The sequence below is a fragment of the Glycine max genome, chromosome 12, assembly GCF_000004515.6.
Source record: "Glycine max cultivar Williams 82 chromosome 12, Glycine_max_v4.0, whole genome shotgun sequence".
Lineage (NCBI taxonomy): Eukaryota > Viridiplantae > Streptophyta > Magnoliopsida > Fabales > Fabaceae > Glycine > Glycine max.
Genome location: NC_038248.2, coordinates 2,301,022 through 2,319,520, shown reverse-complemented (window position 1 = coordinate 2,319,520; position 18,499 = coordinate 2,301,022). Strand labels below are relative to the sequence as shown.

The 18,499-nt window shown below is 32.5% G+C and overlaps 2 protein-coding genes across 4 annotated transcripts; one reads left to right on the top strand and one right to left on the bottom strand.

Annotated features, from left to right (window-relative positions):
• Positions 1-489: 489 nt before the first annotated feature.
• Positions 490-4,547, bottom strand: LOC100802252 (thaumatin-like protein 1b). Of its 3 annotated transcripts, XM_006592004.4 has the most exons (5): positions 3,490-4,547; positions 2,720-3,413; positions 978-1,081; positions 818-861; positions 490-730 (listed from the first exon to the last, which is right to left on the bottom strand). In XM_006592004.4, exons 1-4 carry the CDS (start codon positions 3,548-3,550, stop codon positions 857-859), a joined length of 864 nt encoding a protein of 287 aa, XP_006592067.1. In that variant the 5' UTR covers positions 3,551-4,547; the 3' UTR covers positions 490-730; positions 818-856. The 3 variants fall into 3 exon arrangements, 2 of the variants coding, with proteins under 2 accessions (XP_006592067.1, XP_006592066.1); XR_417036.4 differs by having other exon boundaries at positions 818-1,081; XM_006592003.4 differs by having other exon boundaries at positions 490-1,081.
• A 9,006-nt stretch (positions 4,548-13,553) lies between these two features.
• LAX12 (auxin transporter-like protein 12) lies at positions 13,554-18,250 on the top strand. The gene is made up of 8 exons (XM_003540604.5): positions 13,554-14,034; positions 14,190-14,375; positions 14,487-14,599; positions 14,833-15,016; positions 15,152-15,249; positions 16,634-16,841; positions 16,956-17,213; positions 17,832-18,250. Exons 1-8 carry the CDS (start codon positions 13,879-13,881, stop codon positions 18,093-18,095), a joined length of 1,467 nt encoding a protein of 488 aa, XP_003540652.1. The 5' UTR covers positions 13,554-13,878; the 3' UTR covers positions 18,096-18,250.
• Positions 18,251-18,499: the final 249 nt, after the last annotated feature.

The window sequence follows — 18,499 nt, the reverse complement described above, 5'->3', positions numbered from 1 at the left end:
ACTAGGACATCAAATATGAAACTACGAAAGTCCCACTTCTTTGAGACCATTATAAAATTTCAGATTCTTCTCTCCCCTTTCCCTAACCTCAAAATGCACATTGATTCGGTGGGTCTTGGCACCATGAGCTGAAAAATTAAGTATATTTTGTTATTTATATACTTATTTATTTTCATTATTTGTGATCTATATGAATTAATAATATATCACAACTCTATTATATTTTTTATTAATTATTAAATGAGATTTTGAAGGCAGGGACTTGAACAATTGAATAACTACGAGTGCTAAATATGAACAATTAAAACTAAGGATACTAAATTTGCATGTAAACCTTAGTCCTAACAAGACCATAAATTTAACATTTTTGTTACAATCAGTTCTTAAAACTGCTTTTAACTTTTAAGCATATAAAATGAGATGAATTTAGTATGGTGCCACACATACAGTTGAACACATCAAAACCAAAAATTGTGCACGAAGCATCACTTCATAAACCTATCTCATTTATACACTATTGTACTCATTACAATCTGTCTCTCATAACTAGCAAAATCTTGACTACACAATAATTTGCAAATTGGGAACGCCTCTCTGTTAATTAAAATAAGAACTGAAGGATGCCAGAGATCAACTATTGCAGTGTAGACGTGGGAAACAGAAATAGACGATATACACAAAAAGGAAAAAGGATTTACAGTGTTGTTTCCTATATGATATCTTTCAACTCCTGCATGATGAGTAGAATCAGCACAGCATCGATTTGATAGGTTAATGTAAATAGTAAGATCAAAGGGAAACAGCATGAAGAGCTTACACGGTTATATTGAGAAGCAGCTATTTTTGGCGTAAGTGTCTACCCTGAAGTGTCCAAGCAAACGTATTTCATAAAGGATGCTAAAGAGGGCAGAACAGGAAGAAAGGCACCAAAAAAACAGAGGCAACATAAGCTATTATACTCTGCGTTTGAATCAGACCTGATGGTGAGGAACCACCTGATTGTAGCCTTGATAAGTACATCATAGTTTTATTTACCAGAGGAAGCTGTGCCCCATCTTTTCGTGCTCCCAACAGTTTTTGGCTGCTCAACACCACGCAAGACACATGCATATGTTATTTAACTAGCATATACTCAAAAGGAGCAGACACTCTTCCCCCTAACAAAAAAATCTAGAAGATGACAATATGTACCACTAAAAGAATGTTTAAAAAGATGAAAAAATCTACATGGTCCGTCTGCTTCTGTCTTATTACGCGATTTAAGGGTGCAATGTCGGCCATGAAAGCAAAACCACCAAGGAAAAGCTAAGCTTGGAAAACGGAAAGTTTGTGGAAATTAAGAACCTCACATGTAAGATATGTTTTAATTAAGGATGCACGCTCACTTTTAAGCACATAAATACGTGCGTTCATTGCAACATGGAAAGAGAATACTAGTACATAGTACAAGTTTATTTATAGAAAAAAAAAGACTGAACCCGTGTAAAATAGTTTTATACAATTATCATGTCAACATCCATTAGATGTGTTTGGATTTTCAGTTAGAGTGTCCAAAAGTATGTTTGAGAGAAAAATGAATATGGGATCATGTTTGGTTACTCCCCAATAGTATGTTTGAGACTCCGAAAACTCAGTTTCGGAGAAACAACATTTGGGATACTTATGCAAACTTCAATCCAAAGATGTCTAATATATGATAAGTTTGTTAACTTCTACTCTTAAAAGTCATAATACCATGGTTTGTGATTGTACATAAGTTCATAGCAATTAAACACTTATTTATATTCGTTCTGATTGAGAGGTTAGATTACAAAAATTAATTCGGAAAAGAGCCTACTAATGTATAGAAGTCTAAATCTATTGATCACCATTTTCTTCAGGTCTAGTCAGATTTCTCCTATAACTTCAAATAGAGATGTAACTTATCCTCTAACAAATCTTTCTACACATTATTAATTGAAGAAGAGTTTTCACCATATTATTAATTGATCACCATATTATTAAATACACTTGCTATCTTAAAAATATAAAAACATTTAATATTTGCTTTACTTAGTAGTACAATTATTCTAACTTCTTAATATCGGGGAATAAAAGAAAAAAAACAGAGAAAGGGGATTCACAAAAGTATAATACAAACTCAAGTAAATAATCTGGACGTGTGACGGGTAATCATTGTATGGAAGCAACCAATCATTCTCCGTAACCCGAAGGGGCAAATGGGTGATTGAAAAAAATAATAAAAAATGTATTATTTTGCAGTACCAAAAAAAAAAGTGCACTGTTGCATGATAAATGCTTTTATACAAAACTATTATACTTGTGGCATGTTATTTATTTCAACATCACCAGTACAATTATTCATTAGAAAAAACATAAAGTCCAATTATTAGCACATGGTAATCAATTAATTAATCTTTAACCGAGCCCAAAATCAATCAATGGCCCATAACTCTAGTCCACATAACATGCAGTAATAATTACTCAGATGGACTTGAGTTCAAAAAAAGATAAAAAGAAGACAGAACATACGAGCACGGATAAAGTACTGGTTCTACTTCTGAAGAACATGTCTGTGCATATTACTTAACCCGGAATAAACTTCCATAACATGTCATGTCAATCATGCGCTCCTACCAAAAGACTAAAATGCCCTTACTTTATTTACAACTATTCGTGCACAAAAGAAACATTAATTAAGGTGAAAGAGTAATTGTACCTGGTATAGGGGAAGGGGCAGAAAATGATCAAATAGTTAGCGTTGGCACATGTGTAGGTGCTGGTCTTGTCATCATACGCGTAGCTATACGCGCGTGGACAAGCGTGCTTGAAGAACAGTGAATAAGGAGAAGGGCCACACGTGTCAGGCGTCGAGTACGCTTCACTGCAGCAAAAACGAGGATCCCCGAAGGCCTCGCACGCGCTCCGGCACGCCACGCTCCCGCGGCTGCCGTTTGATCGCGCCACCCTCAGCTCCGCTGGACACCCGCCGTTGAGGTCGACGAGGCAACCGGTGGCGCTGCACCCTCCCCTGATGCCGTCCTTGGCGACGATCAGCATCGGAAGGTTGTAACCGTCGACCAAACTCACGTCGTAGAAGTCCAAACCGTCGGCGCCGTTGAGAGTGAACTCCGCCAATGTCGCCGGCGGTTTGGCTCCGCCGACGCACTCTACTTTCCCGGAGCCGCAATCGGCGGTGGCGCAGGAGAACTTTCCGTCAGAGTCTTGACCGCAGAGTGTCCGTGCCCATATCCGACCCGACCAAGACTTTGGAATTTTTATGGTCCTCGATTTGCCGCTCTCGAGGGTGAATCCGGTGGTGGGAAGCGGCGGCGAGGTGGCACCGGAGAGTAATCCCGGCCATATCGTGTGGCGGCACTTGTTCACAATCTTGAACGACGCTGATTGTACCTCTGCCAAGTTCAGAAAGCGAACAACAAGTGTTAAAACATGAATTTTTATTTTTAAATTTGTGTTTTTTGAAAATACCTGAGAGGAAAGACAATGCGACAAGGCTGGGAATAATGAGAAAGAGAAGAAGGCGACCCATGTAGAAGACGAAGAATAACCAAAGAATAAAGATTGATTCGGTTAGGAAAACACCAAATAGGTTCACTTTCTTCTGAAGCTGAATGCGTGGTGGTGTTTGCTTCTTTTTTGCTTTTGCTTCTTCGTATCTGACTCACTTCTTCACTGTTTCTTGTTCCAATAATATCCCTTACCCCCAAAATAATAAATAAAGAAACTTTCCTTTCCTTTCCTTTTTCTTTCTTCATATATATTTTTCCCTCTTAACTTTGACATAAATATGATTTCATAATTTGTACTGAGATAAGTCTCATAGTAATTATTATCATTGTTTTAAAAAAAAATGAACAAGACAGCAAATGTGCGGGTACATATATACATAACACTATAACAGAAGCACAGCCGTAATCAATATGGGATCCCATGTCATTAAGGAGTGTTGGCCTATTTCAAAGACATTGCACGTTCACTTGCAATATGTGACGATGGTATAAAATATAACAGAATTTGCTTGATTGAAAAAAGGGAATCCCAGGCAACATATACCATAGAGGCATACTAGCATTATTGAAGTACAAAACTAGCAAATGTGTAGGGAAATGGTTTGAAGAAACATTACAGGCTCTTCGTGCTTAAATCATGATAAGGTTTATCTAAGAATTGGATGCATTTCATTGCCTGATTTTGGACATGGCTATTGTGAAATCCTCATAATGTGTTCTCTAGTGCTTCCCTAATTTTGAGGTGTGCTCTTTTCTAACGAATTGACTCTGTTGGATTGGTTAATTTGTGCTTCTTGGCTATAACAGATTTCCAGCTTTGGTTGATGATAATGTGACTGAATAAAATTATCGAGGACATTCTATTGCAAAGACTGGATTAAGTACAAGGCACTTCTGCACACAGGGACAGGGGGCAAAACACAAGAGACTGGCCTCTCTTAAATATATCCCAAAAGCCATGGTGAATCGATTCTAACGGAACAACTTTTGGTGCATGATTAGAGAAGCGGTGTGTTGCACCAAAATCATGTTCCATCCCACGTTGAACTCAGTAATAAATATAGTTATTTCTACTTTTTATGGTATCACCACAATTTTGTGTGATTGAATCCAAACACTATAAATTAGTGTGATTGGATTAGCAGAAGGGGACTCAAAATCACAGTGATACTATGAAAAACTAGAAGCATCTATACGTTGTTTTGCCTTCAACGTGGAAAGTCATACTTATTAATTAACAAGTATGAAGTTAGAAATAAAAAATTGTCCCACAAGGAAAATGTGTAATATCTTTGATTGAAACTATGATTCCAATTTCAACCAAAGAAAATAAATATGATTTCATAGGATCACAAACAATTGCAAAATCATATAAACCACTTCACCTTTTGGAGATCAGAAGAAACGTAAATGTGGAGTTTCTAAAATAATAGAAGGATGAATCACTAGTAAGTACCCGACACAAGTCACGACGTGTGTTGTTTAATGCAGTAAGGTGGAGCTCAGGTCATGGTCATGGGAACCAAAGAGCGAGATAAAGACAACTTATGCAATGCCCCGCAGCATAAACTTCTTATATATTATTACTGACACCTCACTGCTTCTGGATTGACTTTGACAATTTTTTTTGGTCTGAAATGGTCTAAGGTAGTATTTGGAAACATAATACTACTATTAAGATTTTAAGGAATTTGGATTATATTTGGTCAAAAAGGAATTTGGAGTATATAGAATTTAATTACTTTAACTAAATTCCTCTTATTTTTCAAGCATATTATTTAAAAAATAACTTAAGTTTTTAGAATTTATTTTTTAAAATAAAATAATTAATTTTACATTTTAGGTAGAATTTTACTTTTTAAATATTTTTTTTAGAAAATGAGATTTGAATATAAAATTTTACTAAATTAAACATTAGTCAACTTTTAAATAATAAAAAATTTTAAAAAATAATTAAAACATAGAAAACTTTGTACAAAAAAAACTATTTACTATTTTTCCATAAATAATCAATAACTATAAAATCAAACATTATGCACTTGATATTAGTATTTAACTTAATTTGTAAATATGAAAGTATCGTTTAAGTGAAAAAGTAAATATTGATATTATAATTTTTATACAACAAAAAAGAAGTCTGACTTTTCCTTTTGACTTAATTTTTTCTGTCCAAATTGTAAGCATTTTAGTCATTTCTCTTTTAATTATTTTATATCTCTTTTATTTAATAATTAACATTACTTATTACATAATTAAATATTATTTAATATTATTTTTCCATAAAAAATATTTAATATGATTTTCAAATATTGTAAGAGACTTTCCTGTAATTTAAATTTTTTATGGGGGCATTCGAAGTCTTTATTTTTGTAATTAATGTATAATATTTTTAACATTTTATTATTTAATGAATTATTGAAAAGTCTTTAGTATTGTAATGTATGCATTCTATTTCCAATATTTGATTATTTAATATAATTTTCAATTATTGTAAGATACTTTACTATAATCTACAATTGTTTTAATGGGTCATTCAAAGTCATAATTATTGTAATGAATTAATGTAATATATTTTAAACATGATTTAATATGTTTTTCAAATGAAAGACATTTTTATATTCTAGCTTCTATATATCAATGAGTCTTTGAAAATCTTAGTTATTATGATTAATACATTTTATTTTCAACATGAAATTATTTAATGATAATAAATTTCATTCACCCCAAAGTCCTTTTAAGTTGTATTTAATCTTTATAGAAAATTTGTGACTCATTTAAAAAAAAAATTGTGTCTCTTAGGGTTGTAATACTACATCTCCAATCTTATATACAAAAAACAAATGTCTAATACATAAAAACTAATAAAATAGTTAAACTAGTTAATTATAATTAATAATATCATTAATTTAAAATTTATTCTAACATTATTACAGAGTTATTTGACTTAAATAGTGATTATATTTAACGATTATACACATAATTCAAGGAATATTTTTCGACCAATAAGTGTGATTTATATTAGTAATAGTTTAATAATTTCATCAAGTTTCATGAAATGAATGATATAGACTTCTCAACAAATTAAAATTTCTTAAGAAAATTAACAATTACGTCCTCTTGTTGTTATTATAAGGTGCAACTAACTAATTCGCACATAATAAAAAATTTATTAATTAGTTGAGGGTATTAAATTTATCTTAAATAAATGCTTTTTTTAAAATTGTCCCAGTAAACAAAATTAACAAACACTAATAATTGTGTTTCTTCACTATCACATCATTCTATAAATGATGTTAATGAATGACACTTTTATGAAAAATTAACTAATGCAAGAGAAATTATTGATTGAATATATAAAAAGAACCACGATAAATTTTTAATTTGATCTTGATAATAAGTATAAGAGAGAATATTTAATTGAATCTTATAAAAAGAACCATATGAGGTAATATTTTGTAATAATTCAAATATTATAATATTAATGAAAATATTTATATTTATGTTTTAAATATGTTGAGGTAATGCAATATGTCTTATCTTATTTATGATTCATTTTCTGTGTTGCAGGGTGTTTAGAGAATTATATCTTTTTTCTTTTAGAGAATATACAAGAGAGAGAAAAGAGACGTCTAATACTTTATTTGTTAAAAATAACACAAATAAAATAGATGGAAATATAAATGATGGGTTGAAAATAGGTGAGAAATAAAATGAAAAATAAAGATGATTTGTTGAAGATAAATAGAAAAATAAAAAATGAGTAAAAATAAGTAAAAAATAGTACAATGAATCTTATTATTTTAAAAAATATTTAATTACGAACTCTTCTCTATCAAATAATTCAACTCATTTCCATATCTCTCACTCCTCCCAATTTACACTCCACCAAACAGGCCCTAAAAGAAAAAGGGGAGAGAGTTGAAAATAAACAAGTACATAATAGATAAAGCATACACTACTTACTTAGGGTGAGAGAGTTCATGTTAAAACTATGAAAGATAAAAGAAAATTTCAAATTCTTTTATTTTAGGTGTTACTTGAATTTCCTTCTTTTCTTAAAAAAAACTATTAAGTTTTCATGATTTTAAAATTTCTTTATAGTTAACATTTAAACAAATTATTTCGATATATAAAATTTTAAATCCACTTAAAGATTCAAGATTATACGTCGAGCTTGGAGTCTATGTTCGTGCGTTTGCTCTTAATTTTGTCTCAAAATTCCTATTTGGGTCTCAGTGTGGTTTCATGGCCCACGTGTGCTATAAAGAAAAAAAGAAAAAGGGATATTTTCATATTTTCAATCCCCTAATCAACAAGTATGTCTTTTTTTTTTCATTTTTATTACCAAAATACCCTTTTATATAAAAATATTATAAATTCTATTTTTGCACATCTTTCTTATACTTTAAATCCTAGTTTTGCACCCAAATTTTTTACCCCACCTTCATTCTTTAAAGCCTAATTTTGCATCTCATTTTAATTATTCTTCAAACTCTTTATATCTATCCTCTTCACTCTCTTTTTTTCTCTATAAAAAAATAATAAAATTTCACCAAAAATTCATTTTTTACATTGAATACAATATTTTCAATCAAACTTTATGTTTTTATCGAATTTGATAAAATCTTCTCATTTGTGAGTTCCTCCATAAATGATGGATTTCTGTCTAAGTGATAATTTATCTTGATTAATGACGTTAATATTGATGTCGTATGTTGTCATTGATGATGGTAGTGGTTGAAGGAAAAAATTTCCTTCTACCCCACGATGGACATTAAATCTTCTTATCAGATATGACAAAACTTTCTCAAGATATAAGTGAGTGAACAAAGAAAGATTAGATATCTAAGTTTAGGATTGAAATTAGTTAGTTTACATGAACTTTGAAAATTTTCTTTGTAGAAATAAGATTTGGATCTTTGATTTCAATTTTTCTCTTCAGATAGTATAATTAAAGAAATACACAATTTTATCTTATCTTTTCTCTAATAGAAGATAATTTTTTATTTTTTGAGATATTTCTATCTTTTGTAGAAGATAAAATTTTTCTCCTACCGTATAATTAGTAAAGAGAGATTTTTTTTTTCCTAATTTATGTGAGTCGGGCCTAATGGAGTAAAATAAAAATATACTTGGTCAACCAATGAGTAAAAAGGCTGAATGAGTCTGACTAATGTAATATTGTGCCTTTTCAATTAAAGTGATACTTAATTTGTGATTTACATAGGAGCTTATACCTAATAGGAGGTTAATTTGATATTTATTTTCTTTGTTTTGGGGGGTTATCCCCTCCTAGCCTAAAAAGGAAATTTTTGGAAGATGTTTTTTTCAATACGTGGATGTAGCATTTTCCCAGTACGAGTGAATGTGTTTATTTTAATGCTTGTTAGAAATTACTTTCTACAATAAATATATATTTATTTCAAAAAGTAGTTTTTGTTATTTATTTATGTTAAAACGTAGCCTAGCAATCCACATGCTAGAACTCGTCACCGAAAAATAGTTTAGGAATTTACTTTTCAGTGATTGGAGAGAAAAGGTGGCGAAACAATAGAGGATGACAGATGAAGAGAGAGGTGGACAAAAAAGAACGTTTCTGAAAAGAAAGGTTCCTTGACGAGATAGAGAAATTATCATAAAAGGAGAGATAAATTAGGAATGCTATTTAGAAAGTATCTACCGAAGAAAAGTCGAATATAGAGAGGTAAAAAATTAAGTATAAAAGGTTTCTATGTTTGGATTAGGTTATTTAGAAGAAATAATAACTTTTTAAAATTTATTTTATAAAAATAAAGTTCGTTAAAAAAATCCAAATCAAGCACACAAAAGAATACGATTGAACTCGTTGAACATAAAGGAGTGAAATTAAATAAAAGTATATAGGTATATATAGCATTTTTTTAATGATATTTGCTTTAGTTCACAAAAAATTATGAAAAAATGGTTTGATAAAATCTCACATTGAATTCTTATTCCTAAGGTTTTTTTGAAACATAATGTAAAATATTAAGGTAATTAGGTAAACTAGAGAAAAATACATTAATAAAAAGTTTAAAATTGATTTTAAATGAAACAAAAAGCCCAGCTTAAGGTATGTGTTTGGTGTGACGATGCATCATATGTAAATCGATTTTGTTTTCATGTTATTAATGAAACGTAATTTATATAATTTTTTTCATTTTTACGTACGTGATTCTGAAGATTCCTTCTCAAATCAAACATGTTTTTGCTTCAACTCTATCATAATTTTCCTCAATTGAGAGTGATTTTATTTTGATCATAACCAAACATTCTAGATTTGAGTCAAACCAAGTTTAATTTGTCAACTCACACCATGACTTTTCACGACTAAACTAAACATGTACTTAATGCTTTTCATAACAGAATTGCATTTTTTATTGTAACAAATTGCAATGCTCCATTTATAATGAAAAGTATCACGTTGTTTTAGTTTTATTTTTTAAAATATTTGTTAAAATATTATTTGTTTTTATTGTTTCTTTCATCGTCTTAGGAATAAGAAACAACTAAGAAACATAAAAGTAAGATGATATTTTTAATTATTAAAAATATATAAGTAAAATAAAATCAAACTCCAAATAATATATATAGTTATGAGAATTCAGAGATGGGCCACTTCCATAGTGAACGCAAAACTGTTACGACAGCATTATGTCCTTTTAATAGGAATACTATACTCATTAATTCAGCCGTAAAAAGCACAACTTTAATTACGAAATAATATTCAAGGACCAAATCTTGATGCCATGTATTCAACAAAGTTGCAAAATCTATCAATTGCTAAGACAATTTAGCTGGCAAATGTAGCAGAATATTTGTTTGATCTTCACAGTGCAAAAGAAGGCACTAAAGTGAAGCAAAAGTTCTGTTTTATGATAGGATTCTTTTGGTTACAGGAGAGGCCCAGCTCCAGCACGGATGCAAAAAAGATGGGCTAGCATGATGGTGTTTGTGGATAAAATACAACACACCAATTATATTGCATATGTTAACATAGACATGCATCTTAGCTACAAGGTTGACCACAATATTGCATCAACATGTAGTCAAGTACTAATGGTGCAATAGTAATCAGCCACGTTATGCAATTGAATCACAAGTCAATGCAGGTTTTGCTGCCCCATGCCTTCCAAAAGCCAAAAGTGCTAACGTCAATCTTTGATGATCAGCACTTGGAGAGGGAGACCCACCTTCAAAAATAGCGCAGCATGAAAGGAGATATGGATGCCAAAAAGTATCGAGTATTGATCTACATAAGGAGTTTTAATCATTGCAGTGCATAATCATCTCTAGAAGGAAAATATAAAAGTAACTAATTCGTAAGTTATGGTCAATTTTTCTCTTGTTTAAGCTAAAGATAAATTAAATATAGCTTCAGATTTTATAGCCCTTCATATCGCTAGCTAGAGCAGCATGTTTAAAATTGAGAGTGGATTTGGTGTATGATTATGTTATCATCATGTTCTACTCTAATATAAGCAAACTAAATGGTTAAACATCAGCATGTACTCCTTTCCACACTTTAACCAAATTGAGCAATGGCTTTTGATTGCTCTTTTTAGGTTTGACTTCCAAAATATCTAGCAAGTTCACCACTAAATGGCATAGCATGCTACCAACTTTAGCAAGCATACTAGATACTAGGTACCGTTAGTTGTTTGTTTTGTTGACTCCGACAAATACAAGCATTCTGTTAGAACTTGAAATTCTGCTTCTGTTTTAACACTATCAAAAAATGCAACTTTTCATCCATGGTCCCCTATCAAACTGTGGACCGTAATATGATTCAACAATAACAAAACAAAAATAGTAACTAGCATGCCCTGTCTTAATTTAATCCAACCTTAAATAAAAACTGTATTTGTTCATGATTCCCTCTCTTGATTTGCTATTTAACAACAGATATCACCAATCAATTAATTTGTTTCTGCTGAGTCTCTTTGACAGATTTTTTTCAAACAAAAAATTACCCAAAATGTCACTAGTATTAATGCCCCAATTCGTCATATGGCCCATTAAGGTCAAGAGGCTGGTGCAACGTAAACATGAAGCAAAAATTTCATAACAAATAACACTATTCTTGGAAAACGGCTAGAGAAGAATCATAATTGAAGCAGAAAATGGAATTGTTCCTAAACATCATTTTGCTTTGAAATTGCTTCAAAACGTGCAGAACAGACTGAATGTGCTAATTATGCAGACACCCACGTTAACCACCAATTCATCTGACAATGAAGGTCAGTAGAAATGTTAGTTGGAAACAACATAACAAGGACATTTCCCCGCATGGGTAATTTAATACTACCATCAAGAGCTGATACTAATCAATGCAGTGCAAAGGTGCTGATTATGTTAAGAATATATTTGAACAAGCCAGAAGGTAGGTAATAGAATGAGGTTGGTCAAGGAGACACAAGTAACAGGGAATGTTTCTGGTCCCAGTGACTTGAAAGTGTGACTTAACAAGGAGTGGAATGTGGGCTTCCAACATTCTTCATGAATATGTTTTGCTGCCCCAAAGGCCAAAACCTTGTGCTTTTTGGACCCTCAACTCATGCATGTTTCCTTTTTATTTTAATTTCTCCCCTCATTATGATCAGCAGCACCACCAGGTAAATGATGTTCTTATCTTAATTCATAAAAAAGACAAACTCATCATGGTTTATATCATCATGAGGGGAAGGAGAATAATCAGTGAGCTCTTTAGCCAACTCATTCAAATTTTTAAAAAAGACAAATATGAAGGCTGGTAACTTTTCCTGCACTATTTGAACACACTTTCAGAAAAATTCATGACAATGAAAACGAGGGATGAAGGAAATGAACCATTTTACCTACCCATGAAATATAATGTATTTCTATGTTGTTTTTAAAGGTTAAAAACTGTTGAATAAATATGACAGAACTGAAGAAAGGTTGGCTTTATTTGTTTGTTTTACTTGAAGGTAAAAAGTGATACTGTACTAAAAAAGAATAAGAAAATCTTAATGCTAGAAGTTACAATAAGAAATTCCATCTTTTGGAGGAGGGTAAAAAACAGAGAGAATCCAAGGATTAAGATAACATACACAGAATAAATAAATATATATATATATATATATATATTCTTTCAAGGAGAAACTAGAGAATATTAGAGTTCTAATGAAAATCAAGATAAATATTAACAATTTAGAGATGCAGCTTGGCAAGGGCACATGATCTAACAATTCTACCAATGTTTTGTCTATGTATTTATCCCGTATCAATCCCCTATGCCATTATATATATTATTATGCATATGCAAATGTAAGCAAATAAAATTGCATGTGGAATATGTTTTAATTGGGGTTTGAGCATGGAATTTGGTGGAAGGGATTCTCGAGTCTACAAAGAGTTGGCCATGTGATAAAAGCAGCTTTCTTCGACTTGCAAAGCGACCACGCCCGTTTGGCTGCAATCATGCGGTCTAGAATGCTATTATTTCCTACACTCCTTCCCTTGCTTATTTCTTTTTTCATCCTTTTGTCCTCTCCAAAATTGACCTTGTTCTCGAACAAACTATCAACTAAGCATATGCTAGACTCAACTTTGGCCAATGTAACACCATTCAAACTAAAGGGTCATACTTTGATTGATGAAAGTTGGAGCAAAATTAAAATCAACTGTATAACAATAACTATAACTAATTACCTAGTGTGCATTTATCTTATATTGCAGGCTAATTGAAAAATAATTAGAAAATGGAAAATTGAGCAAAATTGAAGTTGGGTAAAGGAAAATTTGCAATTATCATTAGCTCGGGAAGCTAGAGGCCCGCTCGTGCGGACAAGTCATCACGCTTCCTAAGTAGATAGTAAAATATGTCATTTCAGTGCAATTTACTCATTTAAATGAGCTTTGTTCAGGACTCATTGCCCAAACCAAAACCAAGACGTGAGCATTAAGGTAAAATTACAAAAAGGGACTCCAGAACCAAGGGATTTTTCTTCAAAGCACCTCCTCGGGAGCTTTTACTTTTAGTTCTTCAAAAAGTGGATTCACTCGCTTCCCAAAACTGCTCTCTCTACAATACCTTTCATACACAGTCTCTCTCTCTCTCAACCTTCGAGAACCCTTTTGTGTCCTGTATATATACACCACCACTTCAACACTCCTCAGTCCTCTCCATCCATCCTCGTTTTCATTTTCCAACCTCAACCACTCCATCACTACAAGAATAACATAACAAGTCACCACATAAAGGAGTCATCTAGAGTCATATTAGACCATAAGACGATAGGAGTTTGACACTAGCTTTGAAAGAGTGGAAAGAAAGTGAAAGTGGTCCAAGCTAGTTAGACAACAAAAAATGGCATCGGATAAGGTGGTGGAAACGGTCATAGCAGGGAACTACGTGGAAATGGAAACTGAAGGGAAGCCCAAGGACGTAAAAACCAGGCTATCAAGCTTGTTGTGGCATGGTGGTTCTGTTTATGATGCTTGGTTTAGCTGTGCTTCCAACCAGGTTGGTTTTAAGAACATATTCCCTTCCATATTCTATTAATGTTCTTTTGTTCCATTTCATAGAGTATCCAATATTATAGGCTTCTCTGTTTTTATGTTATGGTTTTCTTATGCTTTTGTTGGAATCATGTTTATGTTATGTCCTTAACATGTCAGGTGGCCCAAGTGCTGCTTACGTTGCCATATTCATTTTCCCAGCTGGGAATGCTTTCTGGCATACTTTTCCAACTCTTCTATGGTTTACTGGGAAGTTGGACAGCTTACCTCATTAGCATACTCTACGTCGAATACAGAACAAGAAAAGAGAGAGAGAAGGTTAACTTCAGAAACCATGTCATCCAGGTTCAACTCACCAACATTAACATAATTTTTTATTTAATATAAGTCCAAACAATAACCTCTTAATTAAATCTTAAATTTGATTGTCGTTTTAATCAAATAAATTTTATGCAGTGGTTTGAGGTTCTTGATGGACTCCTCGGGAAGCACTGGAGAAACGTGGGTTTGGCCTTTAACTGCACATTTCTTCTGTTTGGATCTGTTATACAACTGATAGCTTGTGCAAGGTACCTACTCCAACTTAATCTGAGTCCTCTGACCCTTCCTTTAACTCTTTCTTCATTGTTTATAGTTATACTAATTTATAGCTAAATAGATAAATTATTTATTATAGTAAATATAGTATATTTCATCTAAATTAAGACAAGAAACCAACATCACATGCATGTCCCATAATAATCTTACCTCCTGCAACAATTCATTGGGGTGTGAGTGTGAATATTGTTTTAATGTTGTTCAGCAACATATATTACATAAATGACAACCTGGACAAGAGGACTTGGACTTACATCTTTGGAGCTTGCTGTGCCACCACTGTCTTTATTCCTTCCTTTCACAACTACAGAATCTGGTCCTTTTTGGGCCTCCTCATGACCACTTACACTGCCTGGTATCTCACAGTTGCCTCTCTCCTTCACGGTCAGGTGACAACAATATTCATAAATTAAGTTACAAATAATTTATTATTATTATTATTTCATACATTAAATTATTAATGATATGAAACTGTCATTAATATAGTAGTAATGCTATGTTTTTCCAATTGTTATTATGCTTAGATGGAAGGAGTTAAGCATTCGGGTCCGACCAAATTGGTTCTATATTTTACGGGGGCCACAAACATTCTCTACACATTCGGGGGACATGCTGTTACTGTGTAAGACAATATCAGATATATATTCGTGTCTTTTACGTTTTCGCAAATTTGCCTGTGTTTATTTCTCTCCACTTGGCCTTGCCTTTGAACGAATAAACTAGTTGCTAGTGTCTAATTAACATAATGCCACAAGGGAAAGCGATATAACAATGCAACAATTAGGCTTAACATCATCTTGACAGTGACTCAACCTTGACTTCTGAATATAGATCTAATTAATGACCTGTCTTAAAAGTTTTTATTTATTATTTCTTATCATTTTTTTCTATTATTATTTGAGAATATTAAAAAAAACATTTGTGTTAAGTCCAAGACCAAATTCAATCCTAACACATGCTTTTTTTATATTCTCAAATAATGATAGAGAAAATGCTCATAAAAAAAATTAAGATGAGTCGCGTTAATTAGATTTATGTTCAGCTTATGTCTACAGATCGAAGCTCAAGGTTGAGTCACTGCCAAAATAACGTTAAGCCCAATAATAGTAATATATATGTTGGGACCATGATAATTTGTCCTGATTCCAACAATATATTTGCACTTGATATTTAAATTATTACTTTCAATAATAAAATAACAAGAATATACATTGAAATACAAATTAAAAATTATTTTTATTTTGTTCACAAGTTTGCTGTTAAGTAAAGTGTGGAAAAAAAAATAGTGTGCTTTGCATTGTTTTCTTTCTGAAAAAACAACAGAAAATATCTTGCATAGTTCATTGTTAGTACTTTTCCCCCAAAATACCCTTGATAGGAGTGGGAGGCAAAAAAAAAAAAAAAAAAAGTGCCCCGTTTCTTTGTTATCTTTGAGTTTCTTTTTAGGTTGGAGAAAGCCAAGACTCTTTCTCTGAAATATTTCTATGCTTTTTATAATGAGAAGGACCCTCCCTGATAGATCCAGCTTTTCTCAGTGAGTGTTGCTTCTTAGCTTTCAGGTCTCTTCTCACAACTCAGCAAAATCAAACCTTGCGCCAACAAAATATTCCCCTCTCTTATTCTCTCTCTTTTACCTTGGGAAAAATGGTATCTTTTATCGGCGCCTTTAATCGTTATATGAAGAATTCTTCCTCCGTGTTCCATTGATTGACATTTTAGTAAATTCTTTTTATTTCAACTTAATTAATTGTAACAAAACATTTAATTGAATAACAATTAAAACATTAATATTTCTTAGTTTTTTGCGTCACACAAAGATGAATAAAGAGAATATATATGATTTTGTTAAAGATAAAATCAAGAAGACCATATGTATAATTTATGAAGGCACGAAAATAAGAAGTAAATTTATAATTTAAGCTTTTGCAATTGTGGTGATATGCTACTAATTAATTAGTTTCGAGAGTATAAGACAAATATATTAATGATACTTGTACTGGTAACAGGGAGATAATGCACGCGATGTGGAAGCCTCAAAAGTTCAAGGCCTTATACTTACTGGCAACCCTGTATGTGCTGACACTGACGCTTCCATCGGCAGCAGCAGTGTATTGGGCCTTTGGAGACATGCTTCTAAATCACTCCAATGCTTTTGCTCTCCTTCCTAAATCACCCTTCCGTGACATGGCTGTCATTTTAATGCTCATCCACCAGGCAAGCATGCCCATTCATTTTTCATCTATATAATATTACATATGTATTACAATGCCTTTTGTTGTATCCTAATTGGATTGAATGATTAAATTAATATTGGGAATTTCATTGCAGTTTATAACATTCGGGTTTGCATGCACCCCATTATATTTCGTGTGGGAGAAAGCAATAGGGATGCACGAGTGCAAGAGCCTATGCAAGCGTGCATTGGTGAGATTGCCCGTGGTGATCCCTATATGGTTCTTGGCCATCATATTCCCCTTCTTTGGTCCCATCAACTCCACCGTTGGCTCTCTCCTTGTCAGCTTCACCGTTTACATTATCCCCGCCCTCGCCCACATCTTCACCTTCAAATCACCCTCTGCCAGACAGGTACCATATATATAGTTATTTTGTATCAAAATTGTCCTACGTACCTCACGGACTACTTTAACATATATATCCCTCCTACTAGACTTAAATTGGTTCCTTCTTCCGTACTACGCTTCATTAATTACATGTTGAGCAGCAAAAGAGAAATAAGTTAAACCAAACAAGAAAACAAAATTTAGTTTGAGTAAACTTTAGAAGGACAAATAAAAAAAGATAGCTATGTGGGTCATCCAATCTATGAAACATCACTGTCGGAACCAAATAGTTTGACTTAGCAGCACTGCACAGCACTGTTAGAATTTATTCCTTTCATTGTTGGTTCTAAGTAATTTGCTCCCATATGTTGCTTACTGTTTGCTTTTACTGTGTCTAAAACCAACCACAAAGAAGAATAGGGATATGAGGAAAGGAAAATTATGAATGTGAAGAGTTAGCGTATGGTCACCGTCTAGCGGACCAAACCCGGGATTTTCTCCATAACCAATCACTTTCTTATATTCTCTATCGATCTACATTGTTTTTAATTAACCAAAATTCATATAACGTAAAGACAAATGCATGAATATTGTATTTGCATAGTGGTCTTGATTGATTCATTTTTGAACATGTGTGATGCAGAATGCAGTGGAACAACCTCCCAAGTTTGTTGGAAGATGGGTGGGAACCTTTATTATCAACACATTTGTGGTGGTGTGGGTCCTAGTCGTAGGGTTTGGATTTGGCGGGTGGGCCAGCATGGTGAACTTCATACGCCAGATTGACACATTTGGACTCTTCACAAAGTGTTACCAATGCCCTCCACCGATTCTACCGCCTGTGCCGCCACATCAGCTCAACGCCACCGCGCCTTCGCCGCTTCACCACCCTCATCATGGCCACTAAGAATTGCACTCTTCAAATTGAGACCACCCATATATATGAAGCCACACCCTAGGCTCTTTGGTGCAATGCATATCATTGTTATGTTGAGAATGATAAATTAGTAATTAAAATGTATTGGCCGTGTCATAAACATATAATGTATTAATATTCTTCAATTATCGTTCTCTTTATGGCCTTACCTTTGGATTAAAAATTTAAAATGTGTAGAATTTGAATTGTTTTGATTTTAATTTTTTTCATTTTTTGAATGTTTTGTTTAGATAAATCAATTCAAATTTCTTTCATTTTAAATTCTTTGTTTGGATATAACAATTCAATTTCTTCCATATGCAAAATTTCAATTTTATATTTTAAATAGATGAAATTTTAATATTAAACTTTATAAAAAAATAAACACAATCTAA